This window comes from Pogoniulus pusillus, chromosome 29, assembly GCF_015220805.1.
Source record: "Pogoniulus pusillus isolate bPogPus1 chromosome 29, bPogPus1.pri, whole genome shotgun sequence".
In the NCBI taxonomy this organism is placed as follows: domain Eukaryota; kingdom Metazoa; phylum Chordata; class Aves; order Piciformes; family Lybiidae; genus Pogoniulus; species Pogoniulus pusillus.
This window is the reverse complement of record NC_087292.1, coordinates 3,103,528-3,124,967: the sequence shown is the minus strand read 5'-3', so window position 1 is coordinate 3,124,967 and position 21,440 is coordinate 3,103,528. Positions and strand designations below refer to the sequence as shown.

General features: G+C 51.7%; 1 protein-coding gene across 2 annotated transcripts in view; it reads left to right on the top strand.

Moving 5' to 3' along the window:
* CBFA2T2 (CBFA2/RUNX1 partner transcriptional co-repressor 2) overlaps positions 1–21,440 on the top strand; it is a 90,404-nt gene that overhangs the window by 15,176 nt on the left and 53,788 nt on the right. Inside the window, exons 2-4 of one of the 2 annotated variants that reach the window (XM_064167959.1) lie at positions 4,040–4,211; positions 4,314–4,432; positions 4,890–4,946. In XM_064167959.1, the coding sequence (XP_064024029.1) occupies positions 4,040–4,211; positions 4,314–4,432; positions 4,890–4,946 (348 nt within the window). Of the gene's footprint in view, positions 1–4,039; positions 4,212–4,313; positions 4,433–4,889; positions 4,947–18,837; positions 19,164–21,440 lie in introns of those variants that run through there. The other variant, XM_064167960.1, reaches the window with a different exon arrangement.

Below are 21,440 nucleotides of genomic sequence, written 5' to 3'. Positions count from 1 at the left end.
TTGTGAGGGCAGCAGACAAGTGTCTGAGGATTTCTCTGCAATGGGTTTTTACATCTAGGTTTTTAGGAGAGGTCCCCAAAGCATCCTGCTGGAGTGATTTTGGATTGGCTTGGCTCTGCATTGGGTGATGAGTTGGTTGAGGGGTTGGGTTCAGAGAGTAGTGGTCAAGGGCTCGGTGTCCAGATGGAGTTGGTGACAAGTGGTGTCTCTCAGGGGTCCTGGCTAGGATCAGTGCTGTTTAATGTCTTCACCAGTGACATAGTGGAACCAAGTGAACCCTCAACAAGTTTGCAGATGGCCCCAAGCTGAGTGGTGCAGTTGGCACACTGAGGGGTGGGATCCATTCAGAGACACCTGGACAAACTCGAAAAGTGGGCCTGGGAGAACCTCATGAGATTCAACATGGTCAAGTGCAAGGTCCTGCACTTGGGTTGGGGCAACCTCCAGTGTCAGTCTAGGCTGATGGGCAGCCCTGCTGGGGAATGAAAAGCTGGAGATGAGCTGGCACTGTGTGCTTGCAGCGTAGAGCCAGCTGTGTCCTGGCCTGACACCCAGCAGTGTGGGCAGCAGGGGCAGGGAGGGGATTCTGCCCTTCTGTTGCACTCTGCTGAGACCCCACCTGCAATGCTGGGGCCAGCTCTGGAGTCCTCAGCACAGACAGGAACCTGTTGGAGCAGGGCCAGAGGAGGCCACAGCAATGCTGGGAGGGCTGGAAGTGCTCTGCTGTGAGGCCAGACTGGGAGAGTTGAGGTTGTTCAGTCAGGAGAAGAGAAGGCTCCAGGAAGACCTTCTGGTGGCCTTTCAGTGCTTAAAGAGGCTGAGAAGAAAGCTGGAGACAGATTTTTGATCAAGGCCTGTTGTGACAGGACAAGGGTTTGAAACAAGGTTTGAAACTAAAAGAGGGAGATTCAGAGTAGAGAGAAGGAAGAAACATTTATGCTGAGGGTGGTGAGACTCTGGCCCAGATAGCCCAGAGAGGTGATAGATGCCCTGTTCCTGGAACCATTCCAGGTCAGGTTCTGGGGCTCTGAGCAACCTGATCTAGTTGCAGATGTTGACTGCAGAGAGGTTGGACTAGAACACCTTAATAGGTCCCTTCCAACCCAAACCATTCTAGGGTTTTAAATAGCTTTTTAATTCAGATCCTAGCATTGATTCTCAGTTTTTCAGGGCCTTGAAAGTTCAGCTTTGAGGTCACCACCTCAAATGCAGCCAGGGTTTGGCTGTTTGTTAGTCAAGTGGTGGTTTTGGTGCACTTCCTTGGGGCCAGGTCAGCTGTGTCATGGTGACTCCCCTTTTTGGCATGCAGGAGATATGATCTGGAGTTGGGTGAGGTGGAGATTGTGTCTTCCTGCTCTTCCAGCAGGCAGAGCATGAGGCACTTTGGGTAGCCCTGGGAAATTTGCCTCCAGCCTTCATAGAATCATAGAATCAACCAGGTTGGAAGAGACCTCCAAGCTCATCCAGTCCAACCTAGCACCCAGCCCTATCCAGTCAACCAGACCATGGCACCGAGTGCCTCATCCAGTCTTTTCTTGAACACCTCCAGGGACAGTGCCTCCACCACCTCCCTGGGCAGCCCATTCCAATGCCAATCACTCTCCCTGCCAGGAGCTTCCTCCTAACATCCAGCCTAGACCTGCCCTGGCACAACTTGAGGCTGTGTCCCCTTGTTGCTAGGTGCCTAGGAGAAGAGGCCAACCCCCACCTGGCTACAATGTCCCTTCAGGTAGTTGTAGACAGCAATGAGCTCTGCCCTGAGCCTCCTCTTCTGCAGGCTAAACAACCCCAGCTCCCTCAGCCTCTCCTGACAGGGCTGTGCTCCAGGCCCCTCACCAGCTTCATTTCCCTTCTCTGGACACCTTCCAGCACCTCAACATCTCTCTTGAATTGAGGAGCCCAGAACTGGACACAGCACCCAAGGTATGGCCTGAGCAGTGCTGAGTACAGGGGCAGAAGAACCTCCCTTCTCCTGCTGGCCACACTGCTCCTGATGCAGGCCAGGATGCCATTGGCTCTCTTGGCCACCTGGGCACACTGCTGCCTCCTCTTCAGCCTACTCTCTATCAGTACCTCCAGGTCCCTTTCCTCCTGGCTGCTCTCAGCCACTCTGGCCCTAGCCTGTAGCTCTTGTTAAAGATTTGATGGTGTCTTGCAAACAAGCACAGGGGATCTGCTCTCCTGCTTCCTGTTCCATTACACAGCTTGAGACAGGCACATCCATGGCTCATGGTAGAGGTCCCTCATCCAGTCCCATAAAGGAATGCTTTAGTAGGGCTTTATGAAATGTAGATGCTTTATCAAAGCTCCTTTTGTTTCCCCATTAAAGCAGGATTACCCCTCAGGGATTAGCTGTTCTGCATGGGTCAAGAGGACAGCCACGCTCCATTTCACAGTGATCTTCTCCTGCCTGCAGAGCTGTGCTGTGAAATGGCTGAGTCCAGGGGGGAGGTTGAGAACCCAGGAGACACAGGGATGCAGGTGCTCAGAAAACAGGGCCCAAGAGGAGCTTTAGCAAATGCCTGTTTGATTGGACTGGAGCCGTGAACACATGGAAGGATTGGAGTGGGCTGCACCTGCAGCACTTCTTACCTCTGAGACTGCTGGTGGTGAGCAGCCACTGTTGCTGGTGTGGACCTTGGGGTGAACTGGCAGCTCTCCTATATGCTCAAACAAGCAGCCAGGAGGACCTTTGAATGCATGCAAAGATCTTCTACAGCCAATCCAAACCGACCTCAAGGCTTTCTTGAACAAATTCCTATCAATCTGGCTTTGCAGGATCTAATTTTTGCCCTCAAATGATCACCTTTCTTCCAAAGGTTTTATTAACTCTTGTGGATTATTTTTTTTTTCAGTCCCCTTATGGCTCTGAATTAGGATTGAGTCACCTAAAAATCACTGCTCAGCAACCAGAGAGTTGATCCTCTTGGTGCTGTAAAGTCCAGATGTTTGGAGCCCTTTGGGAAGTGGGTTGGGTTTTTGAAGTGCACTGTCTGTCTCTGCAGCTGTAGCTGCATGTTCCTGTGTCCCTGATAGAAATGGTCTCATCACTGAACAAAGCCTTGCAGGAAAGTGGTGACAAGAGATCCTGGAGCAGCTCTGCTAATCAGAGGAGATGTATTACACTGCTGCTTGGGGTGTAAAAGGTCTCTGAGAAGAATGAACTCTTGGACTAGTGCAGGCTGTGGAGAGGTTTTGTTTGGAATGGCTGCTGTAAAAGTCATGGAATCACAGAATGGTTGAAAGGGACCTTTGGAAATCATTGAGTCTGACCTCCCCCTGCCAAAGCAGGACCACCTAAAGAAGGTCACACAGGAACACATCCAGGCAGCTTTGGAATGTCTTCAGAGATGGAGATTCCACCACCCCTCTGGGCAGCCTGCTGCAGGGCTAAATGCAAGAAGTTCCTCCTCAAGTTTAGATGGAACTTCTCATGTTCAAATTTGTTCCCATTACCATTTTTCCTGTCACTGGGCCTGGTCCCATCCTCCTGACACCCACCCTTGAAGTATTGATCAGCTTTGATGGGATTCCCCCTCAGGCTGCTCTTTTCCAGACTAAAAAGCCCCAATTCTCACAGTCTTTCCTCGTCACAGAGATGTTCTGATTCCCTCAGCATCTTTGTGTAGCCTCTTGCTGTACCCTCTCCAGCAAGTCTCTGTCCTTGAACCAGAGAGGCCAGAACTGGGCAACTCTACCTCACCAGAGACAAGCGTCACCAGCAGCTCTGGTTGTGTTGCTGCAACCCAGGAGGTTCTACATAAACATAGGGAAGAATTTCACTTTGAGGGTTGCAGAGCCCTGGAGCAGGTTGCCCAGAGAGGGTGTGGAGTCTACTTCTCTGAAGGCATTCCAAACCCACCTGGATGTGTTCCTGGGTGATTTTCTTTAGGTGATCCCACTCTAGCAGGGGGGTTGGACTGGATGATCTTCAAAGGTCCCTTCCAACCCCCACCACTCTGTGATTTATAACCCAAATACCTACCGGGCCATAAGTAGGGCAGGAGCTGCTGTAACTCTGATCTCCTCCTGCAAGCAGGGCATGACTGTGGCAGGCCAGGTGTTGGCCTTTCACTGCAGCTGCTCCATCTGCAGAGCCAGGTGCAGATAGTCCCCACCGACAGCAAAACACAGCTGGGAAGAGTTAAGAGCAGCCTCACAAGGTCCTGTTTCACCTGGGCAAAGCACACTCCGGAGCAGAATTGCCTCAGGTAAACACGGCCTCAGCTCAGGGGCAGCTCTGGGCAGGGTGATGTGATGAAGAGGAAGGAAGTGCATGCTGAGGCTGGCTGATCTCTTCTTGTTCTCACTAGCACCACAGCTCAAGGAGCTCTTCCCAGAATGCTGCCTTTTAAGCGCTTGTGCCAGCAAACCCAAGCCCCCTCTGGAGAAGCTTTGCTGCTGGATGCCTGTTTTTCATCTCCTGCTCCAGGTTTTTATGATTTAAATCATGGTTTCAATTAAGAACTTTCTTTCTTTCTTCTTTTCCCTGAGATCTGATCTTTTTTATTAACTGGTGATGTAGAAAATGAAGGCTTTGACAGCTGTTGAAGTTTCAGGTTCAATATTGCAGAGGTTTAGACTGAAGGTAATTTTTGGCCTCTTCCTCTTTGTCTCGTGTGTATGTTAATTGGCTTCAGCACATGGACCTTTGACTCCTTGCTTCTGGCAGCTGTCTGAAGCTGTCTGTCCTTTGTATGGGGTGGAACACCTCTGACTTACTTGATGTGATGCTCTCACTAACTGCACTTCTCAACCTGTTGGAGTATCTCCTCTTCCTGCCATCTCAGGTGTTTTCCAGCACCTTGCTTACCAAGTCTGTGGAAGCAGGCAGGGGCAGGAGGTGTTGGGTGTACATAAAGCTCACTCTGTTCCGTCTGTTGCCACAGGGAGCTTGCCAGGAGGAGCACAGAGCAGGAGCAGGTCCCTCTTTCTCTTACAAAGAGGTAAGGGATCTGGCGGCTGTTGTCCTCTTGCATAGTGTCACCTGTGTGTAAAATACTCAGTTCCAGTGCAGGCAGCTCCTCAGTAATGGTCTATTTGCCTCTAAGGGCTTAAGGTGGAAAATAAGCTTTGGAAACTTCACATAGAATCACAGAAAGGTAGGGATTGGAAGGGACCTCCAGAGATTGAGTCCAACCCCCTGCCAAAGCAGGGTCAACCAGGGCAAGTCACACAGCAATGTGTCCGTGACTCCCTCCTTTCCATCTCTCTGATTCTGTGTGGAATTTTGTTGTGAGTGCTGCTGGGTTGATAACAGGAGAAGCTCAAAAGCCTGGTGAGTGATAGGTGTGCACCTCTGGTTGAGGGTGGTCACCCTAAATCTGTGCTGGCAGCAGCTGAAAGCATTGAGACATGGTGGTGTTGGAGGAAGCTGATGCCTCCAGCAGCTGTGGACTTCATCCTTAGCTGGGTTGCTCTCAAGCTTCTGCAGGTTAAACCATGAGAGATTCGTTGTTGGGTTGTTTTTTGGGGGGGAGTGAGTTGTGTGTTTTGTCACCCTGGTTTTCTTCATCTCTCCCTTGAGGGAGAAGCCAGCTGTCTTTGTCTGAGACTTGATCTCCCCCCCCCCCCCTCTCTCTCTCTCTCTTTTATTGTGGAATGAGTTTATTTCACAGGAATTTTCTGATTGAATCATTCCCCTCTTGGAAAAAGTCCATTTGTCAGGACAGAGACTTTCCCTGGGAGCAGTATGTGCTCAGGAGATGGGAAACCACCCTGAAGCTTTGTGATTGTATTTATTAAGCTCTACGACATGGGCTAAATAAATATTTACTGGTGTGAATGTGGTTCTTTGGCATCCTGGTAGAGGGTTGGCTGCTGGACCTTTGGCTGTCCTGGTGTCTCCTTGTCCTGTGGCCTTTTTTAAAGGAAGGTTGGGATATTTTTGTTTGGGTTTTCTTTTAATATAACCATATGGAAGGAACAGATCTTACATCCAGGTTTCACAAGCTGGAGCTGGTTTTATCCAGGCATCCTGCTTCCTGAAGACAATAAACAGTGTCCTCAGCTGGAGGTTTAGCGTTTGAAGTTTTACTGTTGGGCAGTGCAGCTTTTCTGCACGGGGAAGCTGCTGTGAAATCTGTGTGTGAATCTGCAGCGTTGCAGCTGCTGCACCAATCTCATCTGCAGAGATGTGCAAGGTGCTGGAGCGCCTTGGTGCAGCTCAGCTTTCTGTGCTTCCCTTTTGGGAGGGCTCTGAGGTTGGCACTGGTGCCAGAGAGCTGTTCTGCAGCTGGCGCAGCCCTGCACCGGGGTTGAAGCGAGCAGCTGCTGCCTCTGATTTCTGGCTGTGGGCTGAAGCTTTACTAGCACTCAGACCTCTCTGGCCACTGCAGTGGAGAGGGTCTTGATCTGGAGTTGAGCTTGCTGGAGGGGATGGGTCCTGGTGGATCCAGCAGCACCACCAGCCACAGCTACGGTCCCACGTGTGTGCTCACTGGGAGGGAAGGAGCCACCCCAGTGTGACCATGGGCTGAGCTTGGCTGCTGACCCTTGGAGGAACAGCGTAATGGGAATGACAAAGGATTTGGACCAGGGAGAAAAATTCATGTTAGTGCCTGAATAGAGTTTTTATCCTCTTCACATTCTTCTCTTTCTTTGAAGTGTGAATCCCAGATGCTGCAGAAGTATTTTTCCAGACATGGCTGTGCTGTCTTGCTGTGTGTTTTCCACCAAATTGCTGAATTACTGTTTTCCTTCTGGCCCTCTTTATTTTTTTTTTCCCCCTTTTCATAGCTTTATCTTTGTGTCTGGATGTTTTACATGGCTAAAGCCCATTCCTGTCTAGCATACCAATCTGAACACTCCCACATGAGAGTGTCCCCTCTGATCTAGCACATAGGACAGGAATGCTGTTGGGTTTTTTTCTCTGGGAAGCTTGTAAACATGAACTTCCTGTTGACACCGAACTGTAAATCTCCAAATAGCCTCTGCTTCCAACAGAAGATGAAGGTAATCACATTTCAGGTCCTCCTTCACTGTGCCTGGTCCTCCTTGAGCTGCATCCAGCACCCCAGAGGTAGCAAAAGCACAGAGGAGCAAGAGGGAGCTCTGCACCTTTGGAAATTAGCCTTTCCCTTTGTTACTCTTTTCTTTAGGCACCCAAATTCAGATGCAATCCTAACAGAAGCCAGGTGCAGAATCTCGAAGCTCTAGTGGCTCTTAAATGATGCTTCATTGCTTGTTTTGTCCTCTAATTCTCCCTGCCTCTCCCATGACAGAACTAATCTTCAGGTTTGGTGAGCTCCTCCATCCACAACAGGCACTTCTGGATAACAAGCTGGCCAAATTCAGGCAGCTGTTAGAAACCTTTGCCTGCCACCAGCCGTGTCACTTCTTCATCTTGCTGTTATTTCTACCTCCAAGAGGAGATCTGGTACGGGGCACAGGACCCATGTTAGTTGTTGGTGAAGTGTTAAGCATGGTGTTTGTGTTTCATGCAGTGGCATCTCATGAGCCTCATCCTACACGGGGCTGGAAGCCTGACTCAGGGGTTTGGCGTTCCCAGCAGCAGCTGCTTGCTCTCTTGCCTTTTAACACCACTGCAGCTGGCAAGCTGTGTGCTTCACCACACCAAGCTAGGAGCAGGGGTTGATCTGTTGGAAGGTAGGAGAGCCCTGCAGAGGGACCTGGCCAGGCTGGATGGGTGGGCAGAGGCCAATGGGATGAGATTTAACAAGGCCAAGTGCAAGGTGCTGCACTTTGGCCACAACAACCCCAAGCAGCACTACAGGCTGAGGACTGAGTGGCTGGAAAGCAGACAGGAGGAAAGGGACCTGGGGGTACTGATAGAGAGTAGGCTGAAGATGAGCCAGCAGTGTGCCCAGGTGGCCAAGAGAGCCAATGGCATCCTGGCCTGCATCAGGAGCAGTGTGGCCAGTAGGACAAGGGAGGTTATTCTTCCCCTGTACTTGGCACTGCTCAGGCCCCACCTTGAGTGCTATGTCCAGTTCTGGGCTCCTCAATTCAAGAGAGATGTTGAGGTGCTGGAAGGTGTCCAGAGAAGGGCAACAAAGCTGGGGAGGGGCCTGGAACACAAACTCTCTGAGGAGAGGCTGAGGGAGCTGGAGGTGTGCAGCCTGGAGAAGAGGAGGCTCAGGGGTGAGCTCATTGCTGTCTACAACTACCTGAAGGGGCATTGTAGCCAGGTGGGGGGTGGCCTCTTCTCCCAGGCACCCAGCAATAGAACAAGGGGACACAGTCTCAAGTTGTGCCAGGGCAGGTCTAGGCTGGATGTTAGGAGGAAGTTGTTGGCAGAGAGAGTGATTGGCATTGGAATGGGCTGCCCAGGGAGGTGGTGGAGGCACCGTCCCAGGAGGTGTTCAAGAAGAGACTGGATGAGGCACTTAGTGCCATGGTGTGGTTGACTGGCTAGGGCTGGGTGATAGGTTGGACTGGATGATCTTGGGGGTCTCTTCCAACCTGGTTGATTCTATGATTCTGTGATTCATGATGCCAAGACAAGTGTGCCCACAGCTTGCTGGGGAAGAGGTGACAGAGCATGGGGAATAGCTGCCTGGTCAAGGAGGCTGCTCCACACTTTGTTTCTGAATAAGCAGCAAGCACACCTGAGCAGGTAGTTGAGCTTAGTGTAGGTACTGTGGGTTTGTAATGGTTGAGGATGACCATACTGATCTTCAGGCTGTTGAGGATGCTGGGGCTTCATTGTGCTGTTGGAGAAGGTGTGGAGATGGCAGAAACAGAGGAGAAATAAGGTGCAAAAAGACATTGGAACCACGATAGTGGAAAGGAGAAAAGGATATAGAAACAAAGACTTGTTTTGCTTGGAAGAACCCTCTAAGGTCATCAAGTACATCCATCAACCCAACACCACCACGGTCATTAAACCACATCCCAGGGTGTGCCATGGCCACAGGTTTCTGGAACACCTCCAGGGATGGGGACCTCACCACTTCCCTGGGCAGGCTGTACCAGTCCCTGACCGCTCTTGCAGCAAGGACATTTTTCCTCATCTCCAACCTAACCCTCCCCTGGCACTGTTTCAGGCCATAGAATCATAGAATCAACCAGGTTGGAAGAGACCTCCAAGCTCATCCAGTCCAACCTATCCCCCAGCCCTATCCAGTCATCTAGACCATAGCACTAAGTGCTTGTGAGACAGAGGCCAGTCCCAGAGTAACAACCATGCTCAAATGACTTGTGAGCACAGACACACAGAGCCTGAGCCAGAGGTGTCTGCTCAGAGCATCACCCAGCCAAACACAGCATCTCCCTCTGGTTCCACACATCACACAGAGCAGCTCCAGCTCAGCTCAGCTTTTAGAATCATAGAATCAAGCAGGTTAGAAGAGACCTCCAAGATCATCCAGTCCAACCTATCCCCCAGCCCTATCCAGTCAACCAGACCATGGCACCAAGTGCCTCAGCCAGTCTCTTCTTGAAGACCTCCAGGGACGGTGCCTCCACCACCTCCCTGGGCAGCCCATTCCAATGCCAATCACTCTCTCTGTGAAGAACTTCCTCCTAACATCCAGCCTAGACCTGGCACAACTTGAGACTGTGTCCCCTTGTTCTGTTGCTGCCATGTCCTCTCCTTCTATCACCAGGTACTAGTGAGAAGAGACCAAGCTCCACCTCACTGCAACCTCCTTTCAGGGAGCTGTAGGGAGCAGCATAGGAAGGAGCAATTGCAGGACATGGAGAAGCAGAGCAGCAGGCAGCACCAAAGGAAGGTCTGCGTGGGGGCTGAGCGCTCTTAATAAGTCTCCCATTACCGAATCCTCTCTCAGGCACTGCAGCCTTCGGGGTGAGCCCCGGCGGTGGCGGTGCCGGTGCCTCCTTGGCTTGCCGCCCTGGGCCCGCGGAGCGCTGCGTGCGGGGTGCGAGGGGAGCCTCCGGCAGGCCTGCGCCTGGGTGGGCTGCGGGGCCCCCCCCGAGCTAATAGCTCCCAGCGGCGCTGCTCCCTCAGACTCGGTGGAGCCGGCAGCGGGGCTGGAATGCTGGCCAGGCGCAAGGCTCTGCTGCCTGCTCTCCGCTTGGGGCTTTTTTTTTGCGGTCGTTGGGGTTTTTTTTTCGGTTCCTTTCCTTTTCTCCTAACTCCCCTTTGGTGAAGGGCACAGGCGGCAGCGGGAGAGGGAGATGCAGGGGGTGAGTGGAGAGGGTGAGTGGAGAGGGAGCTGCAGAGGGTGAGCGTTGGAGAGGGAGCTGCAAGAGGGTGAGTGGAGAGGGAGCCGGAGAGGGTGAGCTGTGGAGAGGGAGCCGGAGAGGGTGAGCTGTGGAGAGGGAGCTGCAGAGGGTGAGCTGTGGAGAGGGAGCTGCAGAGGGTGAGCTTTGGAGAGGGAGCTGCAGAGGGTGAGCTTTGGAGAGGGAGCTGCAGAGGGTGAGCTGTGGAGAGGGAGCTGCAGAGGGTGAGCTTTGGAGAGGGAGCTGCAGAGGGTGAGCTTTGGAGAGGGAGCTGCAGAGGGTGAGCTTCGTGGAGAGGGAGCTGCAGAGGGTGAGCTTTGGAGAGGGAGCTGCAGAGGGTGAGCTTCGTGGAGAGGGAGCTGCAGAGGGTGAGCTTTGGAGAGGGAGCTGCAGAGGGTGAGCTTCGTGGAGAAGGAGCTGGAGAGGGTGAGCTTTGGAGAGGGAGCTGCAGAGGGTGAGCTTCGTGGAGAGGGAGCTGCAGAGGGTGAGCTTTATGGAGAGGGAGCTGCAGAGGGTGAGCTTTGGAGAGGGAGCTGCAGAGGGTGAGCTTTGGAGAGGGAGCTGCAGAGGGTGAGCTTCGTGGAGAAGGAGCTGGAGAGGGTGAGCTTTGGAGAGGGAGCTGCAGAGGGTGAGCTTCGTGGAGAGGGAGCTGCAGAGGGTGAGCTTTATGGAGAGGGAGCTGCAGAGGGTGAGCTTTGGAGAGGGAGCTGCAGAGGGTGAGCTTTGGAGAGGGAGCTGCAGAGGGTGAGCTTCGTGGAGAGGGAGCTGCAGAGGGTGAGCTTTGGAGAGGGAGCTGCAGAGGGTGAGCTTCGTGGAGAAGGAGCTGGAGAGGGTGAGCTTTGGAGAGGGAGCTGCAGAGGGTGAGCTTCGTGGAGAGGGAGCTGCAGAGGGTGAGCTTTATGGAGAGGGAGCTGCAGAGGGTGAGCTTTATGGAGAGGGAGCTGCAGAGGGTGAGCTTTATGGAGAGGGAGCTGCAGAGGGTGAGCTTCATGGAGAGGGAGCTGCAGAGGGTGAGCTTTGGAGAGGGAGCTGCAGAGGTTGAGTGGAGAGGGAGCTGCAGAGGGTTTGCTTCGTGGAGAGGGAGCTGCAGAGGGTGAGCTTCGTGGAGAGAAATGTTTAAAAACCAAAAATCATGTCCCCAACCTCCACTCACAGAATCACAGAATGTTAGAAGCTGGATCCAGAGCTCATCCAGCCCAACCTCCCTGCCAAAAGCAGCATCCCCCAGTGCAGTGCACACAGGAATGCATCCAGGTGGGGTTGGAAAGGCTCCAGAGAAGGAGACTGCACAACCTCTCTGGGCAGCCTGCCCCAGGGCTCTGCCACCCTCACACCAAAGAAGTTTCTCCTGATGCTGAAGTGAAATGTCCTGAATGCAAGTCTATATCCGTTCTTCCTTGTCTTACTGCTGCTGATCACTGAAAAGAGATTGGCTCCAGTCACTTGCCCACCACTCCACAGAGCTTTATAGATGTTGATCAGATCTCTCAGTCTTCTCCAGCCTAACCAGCCCCAGGGCTCTCAGGCTCTCTCCACAGGAGAGATGCTCAAGTCCCCCAGACATCTTCCTGTCTCTCCACTGGACTCTCCCCAGCAGGTCTCTGTCTCTCTTGAATTGGGGAACCCCAAACTTGACATAGTATTGCAGGTGTGGCCTCCCCAGGGCAGAGCAAAGGGGGAGAAGAACCTCTCTGGCCCTGCTGGCTGCACTTTTCCTGCTGCACCCCAGGCTGCCTTTGGCCCTCTTGGCCACAAGGGCGTATTCTCACCAAAAAAAAGTCCTCACAAACACGTTTAAAAGCTAATTTAGTCATGGTGTTTACTGAAACTGGATGTTCATTCGGGCCTAAAGTCATTCCTTCTAGCACAGCAATCTGAGCAGCCTTTAGTTCAGTGCTAAACCTGTGCAAAGGCAACGAACTGGGATGCTGCTGGAAAGCCCTGCTTAAAATCCTGTGGCTTTGCTGCATAAAGTGAGCAAAACAACTCAAGAGTTTTCATGTTTTGGGCTTTTTGAAAGCGTTTTAAAGAGAGGCTGGGGATTGAATGTGAACTTTGGATGGTTTTAAATCAAGGTTACAAGGTTAGTGAGCACAAATCTTTTGAGGAGCAGCTGAGGGAGCTGGGATTGTTTAGCCTGGAGAAGAAAAGCCTGTGGGGAGACCTCATTGCTCTCCACGACTCCCGGAAAGGAGCTTGGAGCCAGGTGGGGTGGGGTCAGTCTTTTACATGCAAGAAGTGATGGAATGAGGGGAAACAGCCTCAAGTTGCACCAGGGGAGGTTTAGGTTGGACATGAGGAAGCAATTTCTTTGTCATATGGGTTGTCAGGAGTTGGAACAGCCTGCCCAGGGCAGTAGTTGAGTCCCTGTCCCTCGAGGGGTTTCAAAGCTGCATAGATGTGACCCACAGGGACATGGTTTAGTGGTGACCTGGCAGTGCTGGGTTAATGGTTGGACTCAATGATCTGAAAGGTCTCTTCTAACCAAAATGATTCTCTGGTTCTGCAAACAAATGGACAAGGGAGTAAACTTCTTTTGATGGCTGTTGGGTAGCAGGACGTGGCTAGGCAACGAGGTAGAGAGGTGTCCTCTTCTCCAAAGGGCCAGGCAGGGACCACATCTCCTACACCATGTGCCAGTCCCAGGCACTGGAGGGGAGGGAAACTCGGCATGAGGTAGGGACAAAGGCTTCTGTTAAAAGAGCCCAGGTTAAAGAAGGAAAAGCCATTATGAGGCAAAAGCCCACAGCCTGCAGGAGGGAAGCCACCGGTGGAGGGAGGTGCAGGAAGCGAGCTGGGACCTAATGACTCTGCTGTAGGGAAGGAGTTTGGGATCCAGCACATGCATTTGATTGCTCTTATTTTTGATTGGAAATGCTGTCCTGTCTGGGACAAGCCCAAACCCACAAGTTCTGCTGACAAACCCTGCTTTGATAAGCTTTAACATGTGCTTTCTTAATGGTTAGAGATCTTCCACAGGGCACATGGTGGGGAGCACTGGGAGCCCAGTGTCTGACCTGGCACACAGCTCTCAAAACGCATCATCTCAGCTGCAAAAGGGAGGGTTTCAGCTTCCAGAGCTTGTCTGCAACATAAGCACATGCTGCAGGGCATGGCTCTATAGGGACTTAGACAAAAGTGTCATGTCTAGGCAGATTACTGAGTTTTCTGAAGCCTAGGATGGTATGGCTTGGAAGGGACCTTAAAGATCTTCAGTTCCAACTCCCCTGCCATGGGCAGGGACATCTTCCACTAGACAAAGTTCAGCCTGGCCTTGAACAGCTCTGGGGAGGGGGTATCCACAACCTCCCTGGGCAACCTGTTAGTGTCTCACCACCCTCACTGCAAAGAATTTCTTTCCCAGGTCTCAATCTTCCCTCTTCCAGCTCAAAGCCAGTGCTCCACATTCTATCACTGTGAGTCCTTGTCAAAAGTCCCTCCCCAGCTTTCCTGTAGCTTCCGTCAGGTATTGGAAGGCTGCTGTAAAGTGTCCCTGGAGCCCCAATTCTCCCAGCCCTGAAGTAGCAGGGAGGTGGCCAAGTCCACTGCAGTGAGAGCTACATCAGCACAGCTCCAAAGCAGAAATGCTCCTGATGCCCACCTTGGCTGTTGAGCAGTTAAAGAGGAGATCACTGAGATCGCTGGGGGGGGTGGGTAGAGATGGATGTATTTTAACAGATCTCTGTAATCAAACAATGCTGGTATTGATCTGGAAAATACTGTCAAGCTGTTGGACCAGCCTTAATCCTCTGCAGGCTGAGTTTTCCTCTCTCCAAAAAGCATTACTCATTTTTTCCAGATTTCTGGGTTTGGTTTAAGTACCCATGACAGCTACAGAGGCTTGGATTTCTGATCAGAGCAAGGGTGCTGGGTTTAGGAATCACTTTGGTGGGGAATTCTTGGATGGGATGTCAGTTCCTAGGGTTTTTCCTTTACTGTATGATCATAAAGCAGGAATAAGGAAGTTTTTGTTTCAGTGTCCCCCTCCCCAGCCCTAAATCAGTAGCCAGAAGTAAAGTTACAGTAACTTTTTTAGGTTGTGCTTTATTTCTTGCAGCACTTTTGCTTCCACTTTTCATTTGTGCTGTCTTAGTCATGGCTCTAAATTGTGTCAGCTCACCCAGGGCCAACTTTTAACCTCGGGGTTTTTTTTCCCACCTGTCTGGGCAGTATTGGAATGGCACAAAACCAAAGCATTGCTCACTGTTCACTCCTGAAGGAGGCACTATGATTAGATTTACATGACACATTAAGCTTGTTAACATAATCTGCCATGTGCTAATTTAAATAATGGGTGCATTGAAAAGAGGATGTTTGTTAAAGGTGATAAATTAGCTAGGAATAGGGAGGATTAATACCAGTTTGGGGAGGGGGGAGAGGCTGTGTGCCCCTCTGCTGAGCTTGGACTGAGTCAGCCAGCCTCCCCTGCAACCCCATCAGTGTCCCTTCAAAGGGAGCAGTCCCTTCTTGGCTCCTCTGACTTGTAAGGCAGGCATAAAGAAGGCAATAAAACATTGGTCTTTTCCTGCCAGACCTGAGCCTGGAGGAGGAGGAGGAGGATCCCAGTTGGTTTCCATCAGATTCCAGTTAGCACGAATTTATGGCTTCCACTTAGCCTGATAAATGGCTTTGGCTGCCTGACTGTGTTTGGGTTTGGTTTTCTGTGCGATGGAAAGTGGTCAGCTTCAGAAGGCAAAGGCTTTCCAGGGCTGCCCTGAATAGGAGGGAAGCTTCTTTCTGAGGTAAGAACACAGCAGGCAAAAAAAATAAAGCCGTGCCATGGCATGAAATCTGGGTGGAATAGAAGAGAAAGCAGAAGCAGTTCAGGTCTCTTGTGCTTGCTGTGGCCATGGGCTGTGATAGGCATAAAAATTCCAGTGGAAACTGGAAAAATTCTTCAGATTTCCTCAGAAACCACACTTAGCAGCAGGTATCAATAGCTCCCAGTGTTCAAACTTGGTTTGCATCGTTCTTTCCATGGAACATTCCCAGGAGAAGAAAGCAAAAGCAGATTAACATAGCGAGCAGGGGAAAGCAGCTTCCCTCTACTGCCTGCAGCCCTCCTGCCTTCTGCTGCCCTGCTGGATGTCTGGGTCACAAAATCTGGTGTAGTGCCACTTTGAGGAGCACAGTAGCCTCATGGTTGCACAGGGGAAATTTAGGCTGGAGGTGAGGAGAAAGTTCTTCCCTGAGAGAGTCATTGGACACTGGAATGGGCTGCCCGGGGAGGTAGTGGAGTCGCCGTCCCTGGGGCAGTTCAAGGCAGGACTGGACGTGGCACTTGGTGCCATGGTCTGGCCTTGAGCTCTGTGGTAAAGGGTTGGACTTGATGATCTATGAGGTCTCTTCTAACCTTGGTGATACTGTGATACTGTGATATCCCCGTGTCTTCTAGTTGTGTGTTGCCCTTGCTTGCTCCTGCCCTGTTTTGCAGCGGCGATGGTGGAGCAGGACGTGGTGTGTGGGATGCTGCCTCCCGGGAGCTGCTGTGTTGGTGCTGCTGGAGAGACTGGCTGGCAGCAGCACGTTCCTCTGCATCTCCCCAGGGCTGCCTGTGCCTGTGGTAAGCTTGGGGATGGCTGATGGTTTGAATCCTTTTTAAGGACACCTTGCAGTGGCTCCTACTTAGGGTGTCCAAGTATCCCCACCTTCAATTTTTAAGCCTTGAGAGCCCAAAACCTGCATGTGCACCTTCCTTACTCCTTGGCTGAGCTGTGAGATCTGGCATGTTCCTGTCCCTCCAGCCACACTTGTGGGGATCATTCCTGAGGATATTGGGGTTTGATAGAAGTTTGCCTATGGATGCCATGGCAAAAGACTACATTTTCATGAGGTTTTATGAGGTCAGATCATTGTAACTGCTGAGAATTATTGAAGTGACTTGAGTTGGTGGTGTTTCGAGCTACTTTAGGCTGTAGATATAGAGAAAAGATTTCTTTGGCAGTGGGTTGACAAATGGTAGTGAAAACCCAGTTGTCATATTTGGGGACAGCTTTTGTTTGTGTGAAGCAAAATGTTCACAAGCTGTTGAGGTCCTTAAGTTAAAATGCAATTAAAAAAGAAGGTGAGGGAACATTTAGTGCTGGTTACCTAGTTCAGACAAACTTCAGGCTGTGCCCTCTACCTCATAAGAGGACTTTCTCTGGTGTCTTTGACCCAAAGACCCCAGGCTGCACCTCCAGCATCTTGTTGGCTATACAGTATCCTCCTCCTTGTGCTCAGGCCCAGGTCAGCTTTTGAATTCACTGCCTGCTTTCAGGCTGTTTTGGTGATGTTTGGACAGGGGTGGGCAGGGAGCATCCCTCAGCCTTGTACCATTTCCAGTGGGGGCAAAGCTGCAACATGAGCTTCCTTCATATGAGCCATGAGAGCCACCACTGTTGGCATTTTCCTGGCCAGGGAGGGTTCCTGTTTGGACCTCACAGTGTGAGGTGTCAGGGAGACACAAGTCCATGGGAAAATAACTTATTTTGTTCTGGTGTTCCTGGAGCTGTTTGGATTTTGTGTCCCTTCATTGTCTCTGTCATTTAGAGCTTATTTTTCCATCTCAGCTCATGAAATATTGACAGCTTCGAGTATTTTGTACAGCCTTCATCAGAAGAGCCTTAGGAGCCCCAGGGAGCTGAACTTTCTGAAATGAAATGTTTTAGAATCATAGAATCATTAAGGTTGGCAGAGCCCTCTAAAATCATCAAGTCCAATTGTCAATCCAACACCACCATGCCCATTAAACCATGTCTCAAAGTGCCATGTCTACGTGTTCTTTGAACACCTCCAGGGATGGTGACTCCACTTTCCTGGGCAACCTGACTTCCAGTGTCTGACTGTGCATCTTTAGTGCCTCACCAGCAGCCCTGCCAGTGGGGTCTGGGGTGCAGAGAGGAGGTGCTGCTGGATCTACCAGCAGCCTCTGCCCCTTCCCAACCTGCTTTGCTGACTGAGCATCAGTTTGTAGGGTGCTCCAGGTGTCGGTGTGCTGATACTTGGTTGTGAATCACCTCTTTTGAACTGAAGCATGTGAAATTGCTTCTCCTACTTGAGGTTTGGAGCTGTGAAGCTGTGTCCCCTCTGGCTGCAGCAATGTGCTCAGTGAGGCTGCAGCAGCTTTAAGGGATTCCCACAAGAGGTCTGAGTCTCCTGCCTGAGTGCATCCCCCCAGTAGCCATCCAGAATCCATCCTGTGCTGAGGAGGTCTGACCTCCATGGGAGCAGATAGTGGAGAAGCCCATGTCTTCATGAATGCATGCCATGCTTCCTCATACAGGGCTTTTTAATACTTCCTTTAAAGCACCTTTTTTCCCCTCCCTTTACAGCCTTTTCCCTTCCCAGAGGGAAACAGAGGTACCTTAAACTAATTAGGAGTGAGAGGCAAATAGGCTGGGGTGAAGGGTTAGGTGGGATGCTGGGGGCAGTTAACTTTCAGGAGGTTTATAGATGTGGCTTGGCAGTTAGCAGCAGCCTACTGAAGGACTGAAAATGTCATTAAAAAGAAACATTTTGCTGCCTGTGAGTGAGTAAATATCCCACCACGTTCACACCAGCTGTGGAGGATGCAGCTCGTGTGATTTTTGGACTTTAAAACCCCCCCAGCATCCCTGGGCTTGGGCAGTTTGCTGTCCTGGCATGCTGTGCAGGTCTCTGGTGCTCAACAAAGTAGCTGGAGGCAGAACTAGTGCTGCCTGCAAAGGTTTGGGAAAGATTTTGTTGAGCTCTGAAGCCTCTCAGCTCAAAGCAGCGTGGACTAGAGTGAAAGATCCCTCCTGAGATCTTAAGATGTGCCTGTGCTTGGTCTGTGAGCAAAGTGCAAGCATCGCTTCTCCGCCTGGGCTAGGGGGAGGCTGGTGTGGAGATGGGAGGTTTGGGCAGCAACTGGAGGGGTAGTGGCCCACTTCTCTGGGCCAGTTCTGCAGGCAGGGAAGCCTGTCTGGTGGAGGGGAAGGCTATGTGTAAATCTGTATTTCTGGTTGTGAATGGTGCTGGGCTGATAGGATTAGTCAGGGGCCTCCAGTTAATATCTGTTGTTCGCACCGCGTCGGGGAGCAGCCATTCAGAGCTGCCAAGAGCTTTGGAGGTGGCAGAGCTGCCACGGCTGGGTGTGAAGGGAGGCAAAAATGGTCAGATGAAAGTTGTGGCCAGTGGATTTCTGTTCTCAGCCTCCCCGGTGGAGTTTCAGCCCCAGTATAAAACATTTGGGGGGGTTTACATTTTCCTTTAACACTTCCTCTTCCATCCCCGGGAATATGTTCCACATTTAATTGCTCTTCCTTTGAATTTTCCAGCCCTCGGTTTGGTACCCTTGCAACATCAGTATCTTGTTATCTTGTTGTTGCCTCTAATTGCTAACACATGCCAGCTTTCCAGCGCCGCAAACGCCGGGGCTGGGGCTTTACAGGGAAGATTTACGTGCGTGGGGAAGGAAACCTTCAGAAAACGAATCCTCTGCTTTGCCCAACAGCTCCTTTGGATTGCAAAACCAGGGGCTGAGGCTCGGCTGCGAGGGCAGAGCCCGCTTGGGGAGGCTCATTTTGGAGAAGCCTTCCTCCCCCCCTCCCCTTTCCTTCGCCCTTATTGCCGGCCATAAACAAATTCTGTGTGTTTAACAAGTTAATGTCAGGCGGGCGGCGAGGCGCTGGTAGGTGTGTGCTTGGTGACATCAGCTGGCGAGCAGCCTGGCAGCAGCGCGGCGCAGGCAGGGAGCCCAGGGTGTGTGTATGTGTGTGTGTGTGCCTCAGAGCTGGGTATTCTGGCAAGGTGGAGAGCTGGTCTGTTTGGCAGGACCTTCCCATCTGGGATCCATCTGTGTTTCCCTGGAATCGGACAGGCGGCTCCAGGCAGTGAGGAATCGCAGATGTGCGGGACCTGACACATGTCCAGCTAATGAAAGGAGAAGGCAGGCTGGGCTCCGGCTGCGCTCCAGCATCGCCAGCCCAGGAGGAGGAAGAGTGCTTTTATTTATATTTCAAAGCAAACTAGGTGTATTCAACAGCAGCTGGATCCCTGCAACCTCGCCGCTTAGGGTAAGCCCTGCATGCATGCCTCTGTTTTCAGCCCGGGGCTGGGCAGGGTGCAGCGATTCCGAGGGCGGTGGGAGATGCTCGGGGGGTTGGGGGGATGTGGAGCTGCTGCACCGCCAAGAAGGTTTGAGGAGCGACGTGGGGTTTGCTGGCAACGTTGGGAGAGCCTCAACCTTGAGTAGGGGTAGAGGGAGAGGGGGTGGGAGCAGCCAGCCTCCCTCTGCTCGACTGCAGTGGCTCTGCCGGTGAAAACTTCCCCAGAGGAGCCGGCTGCAGGCAGGCGTTCTGCAGCTGAAAAAACACCCAACTCTCTGGGAGGAGAGCTGCCTCGGAGCCCTCTCTATGTTGCTATGGAGTGGTTGATTATTTCTCCTCTGATTTTATTTTTATTTGCCCCCTCCCTCTCTGAGAGCCGGAGGCTTGGATTCATCGTGTCCTGGGGAAATGGAAAGGCAGGAAGGGGTTAGCGTTTTTTAAGCAGACTGCGATTTCCCCTGTGCTTAGCCTTGCTCTCATTTCTGCGTGCTGCTGTTGAAGCCGGGGGGGTTAAATCTGCAGAGGTGGTTTTCTTCTGTCGGCTCCCACATTTCCTTAATTTTCCCCGTGTTTTCAGTGCTTCCCTGCATTGTGGCAGAGGCTGCTCCCTTTTTGTCTTTGCGCTCCTCCAGCAGCAGCTGATGCTACCAGCATCTAGATCTCCTGGATCGATGTTGCGACCCAGGAACACACCTCCCTGCCCAGTGTATTATCACCGTCAGGCTTCTGCCTTTCCTTTTATTCCATTGTAACCCTGCACGTAGATTTCAAACCTTCACTGCTCCCCCTCCTTTTCTTTTTGAGGGGGGGGGGGGGGGGTGAAAGGCTCAGCAGTTGAAATTGCTTCTCCAGCCCTCTGGAGCAGCTTGTTACAAAGCTGCTGCCCCAGGTTTATGCTCTGCAAAATATCACCGGGCTTGTGGTCCCCTTGCAGCGCTCGGCGCTGCGCAGCGCAACCTGCAGCCCTTTTTGTGTGCTGCCCAGCCACGGGGGATGCACCAAAATCAGCACTCAAAGTTTAGGTTGCTAGAACGTGGCTGTGGGTTGCTTGCTGGTAAAAAGAGGACTATCTGCGAGGCTGGCTGGTGCAGGGTGGGCCCTTTCTGGGGGGCACATCGCTGTTGCTTTGTCCCGGATTAGTTCCGAGCGTGCCCAATGACAGGGTTTCCTCCGGGAGAGTGCCAGGCTCTTTGACATGGGCTGCAGTTCTGTGTTCACCCACTTTAGCCTCTGCCTGTGCCACCCTAAGGTTTTCCTTCTCTGGCAGCATGCACCTAGGCTTCAGAAATGCACCTATTTTAAGTCTGCTTGTCCCGACACGCAAACAGCTCCTCTGTGTCCTTCTCTGTCCCCAGAGAGGAGGCAGGAGGGGTGCGTGGTGCCTAATGCTCCACGACCTCACTGTCCAAAGTGCAACAGCACAAAGGGGGAGCAGAACCCCAGAAATCTCCAGCAAAGCTGTGCAGAGTGTGATAGGATCCGAAGACAGAGCCACGCTCCTGCTCCTGAAAGCCTCCCCAGTCTGTGAAAGGCAGCGTGTTGGAGCAGCTGCTGCTGCTGCAGGCTCTTTGCAGGTCGGCCTCTGATGGAGCAAGCAGAAGTTTTGCCGGCATCAGGCTGGCAGGATTTGGCCATTAAACAACTCATTTGCTGGTGTCTTGCTCAAGCCCTGCAGGAAACATCTTTATTTCTCTTTCCTTTTCACGTTGCTTTATGTTTGGAAAGGATTGGGGGTGCCCAACAAGCTGAGTGCTAGGGTGAGAGAGAGGTGGTTGTATTTGAGAGAAAGGGGTGGCTTGAAACTTGATGTCCAGTTGGATGTGTACTCAAAAACATCTGAGAGTGGCACTTCAGGACATGGTTTAGCTGCCGTTGTGGTGTTAGGTTGATGGTTGGACTTGATGGTCTTAGAGGTCTTTTGCAACTGAAACAGTTGTGTGATTGTAGGAGGCATTTCTACAAAATTGGTATAAATAAGACTTGTTTTGTCAGAATAATCTACTGGGTAACAGGATTTCTCTGTTACTGTGTTTCATCTGATATTTTGAGACTACCTAAGCTTCACCTAAATGCCTGCAGCTCCTTCCCTACCCCAGCACATCCACCGGTTAGAGAAACCTGTAGATTATGCACAACTAAGAGACCCCAATGCCAGAAACGAGGCAAATGGGACGAAGCAAAAGCAGGCTGAGCAAACACTACCCACGGGGAAGTGCAGCAAGCCAAGCAAAGGGTTTGAAGGGT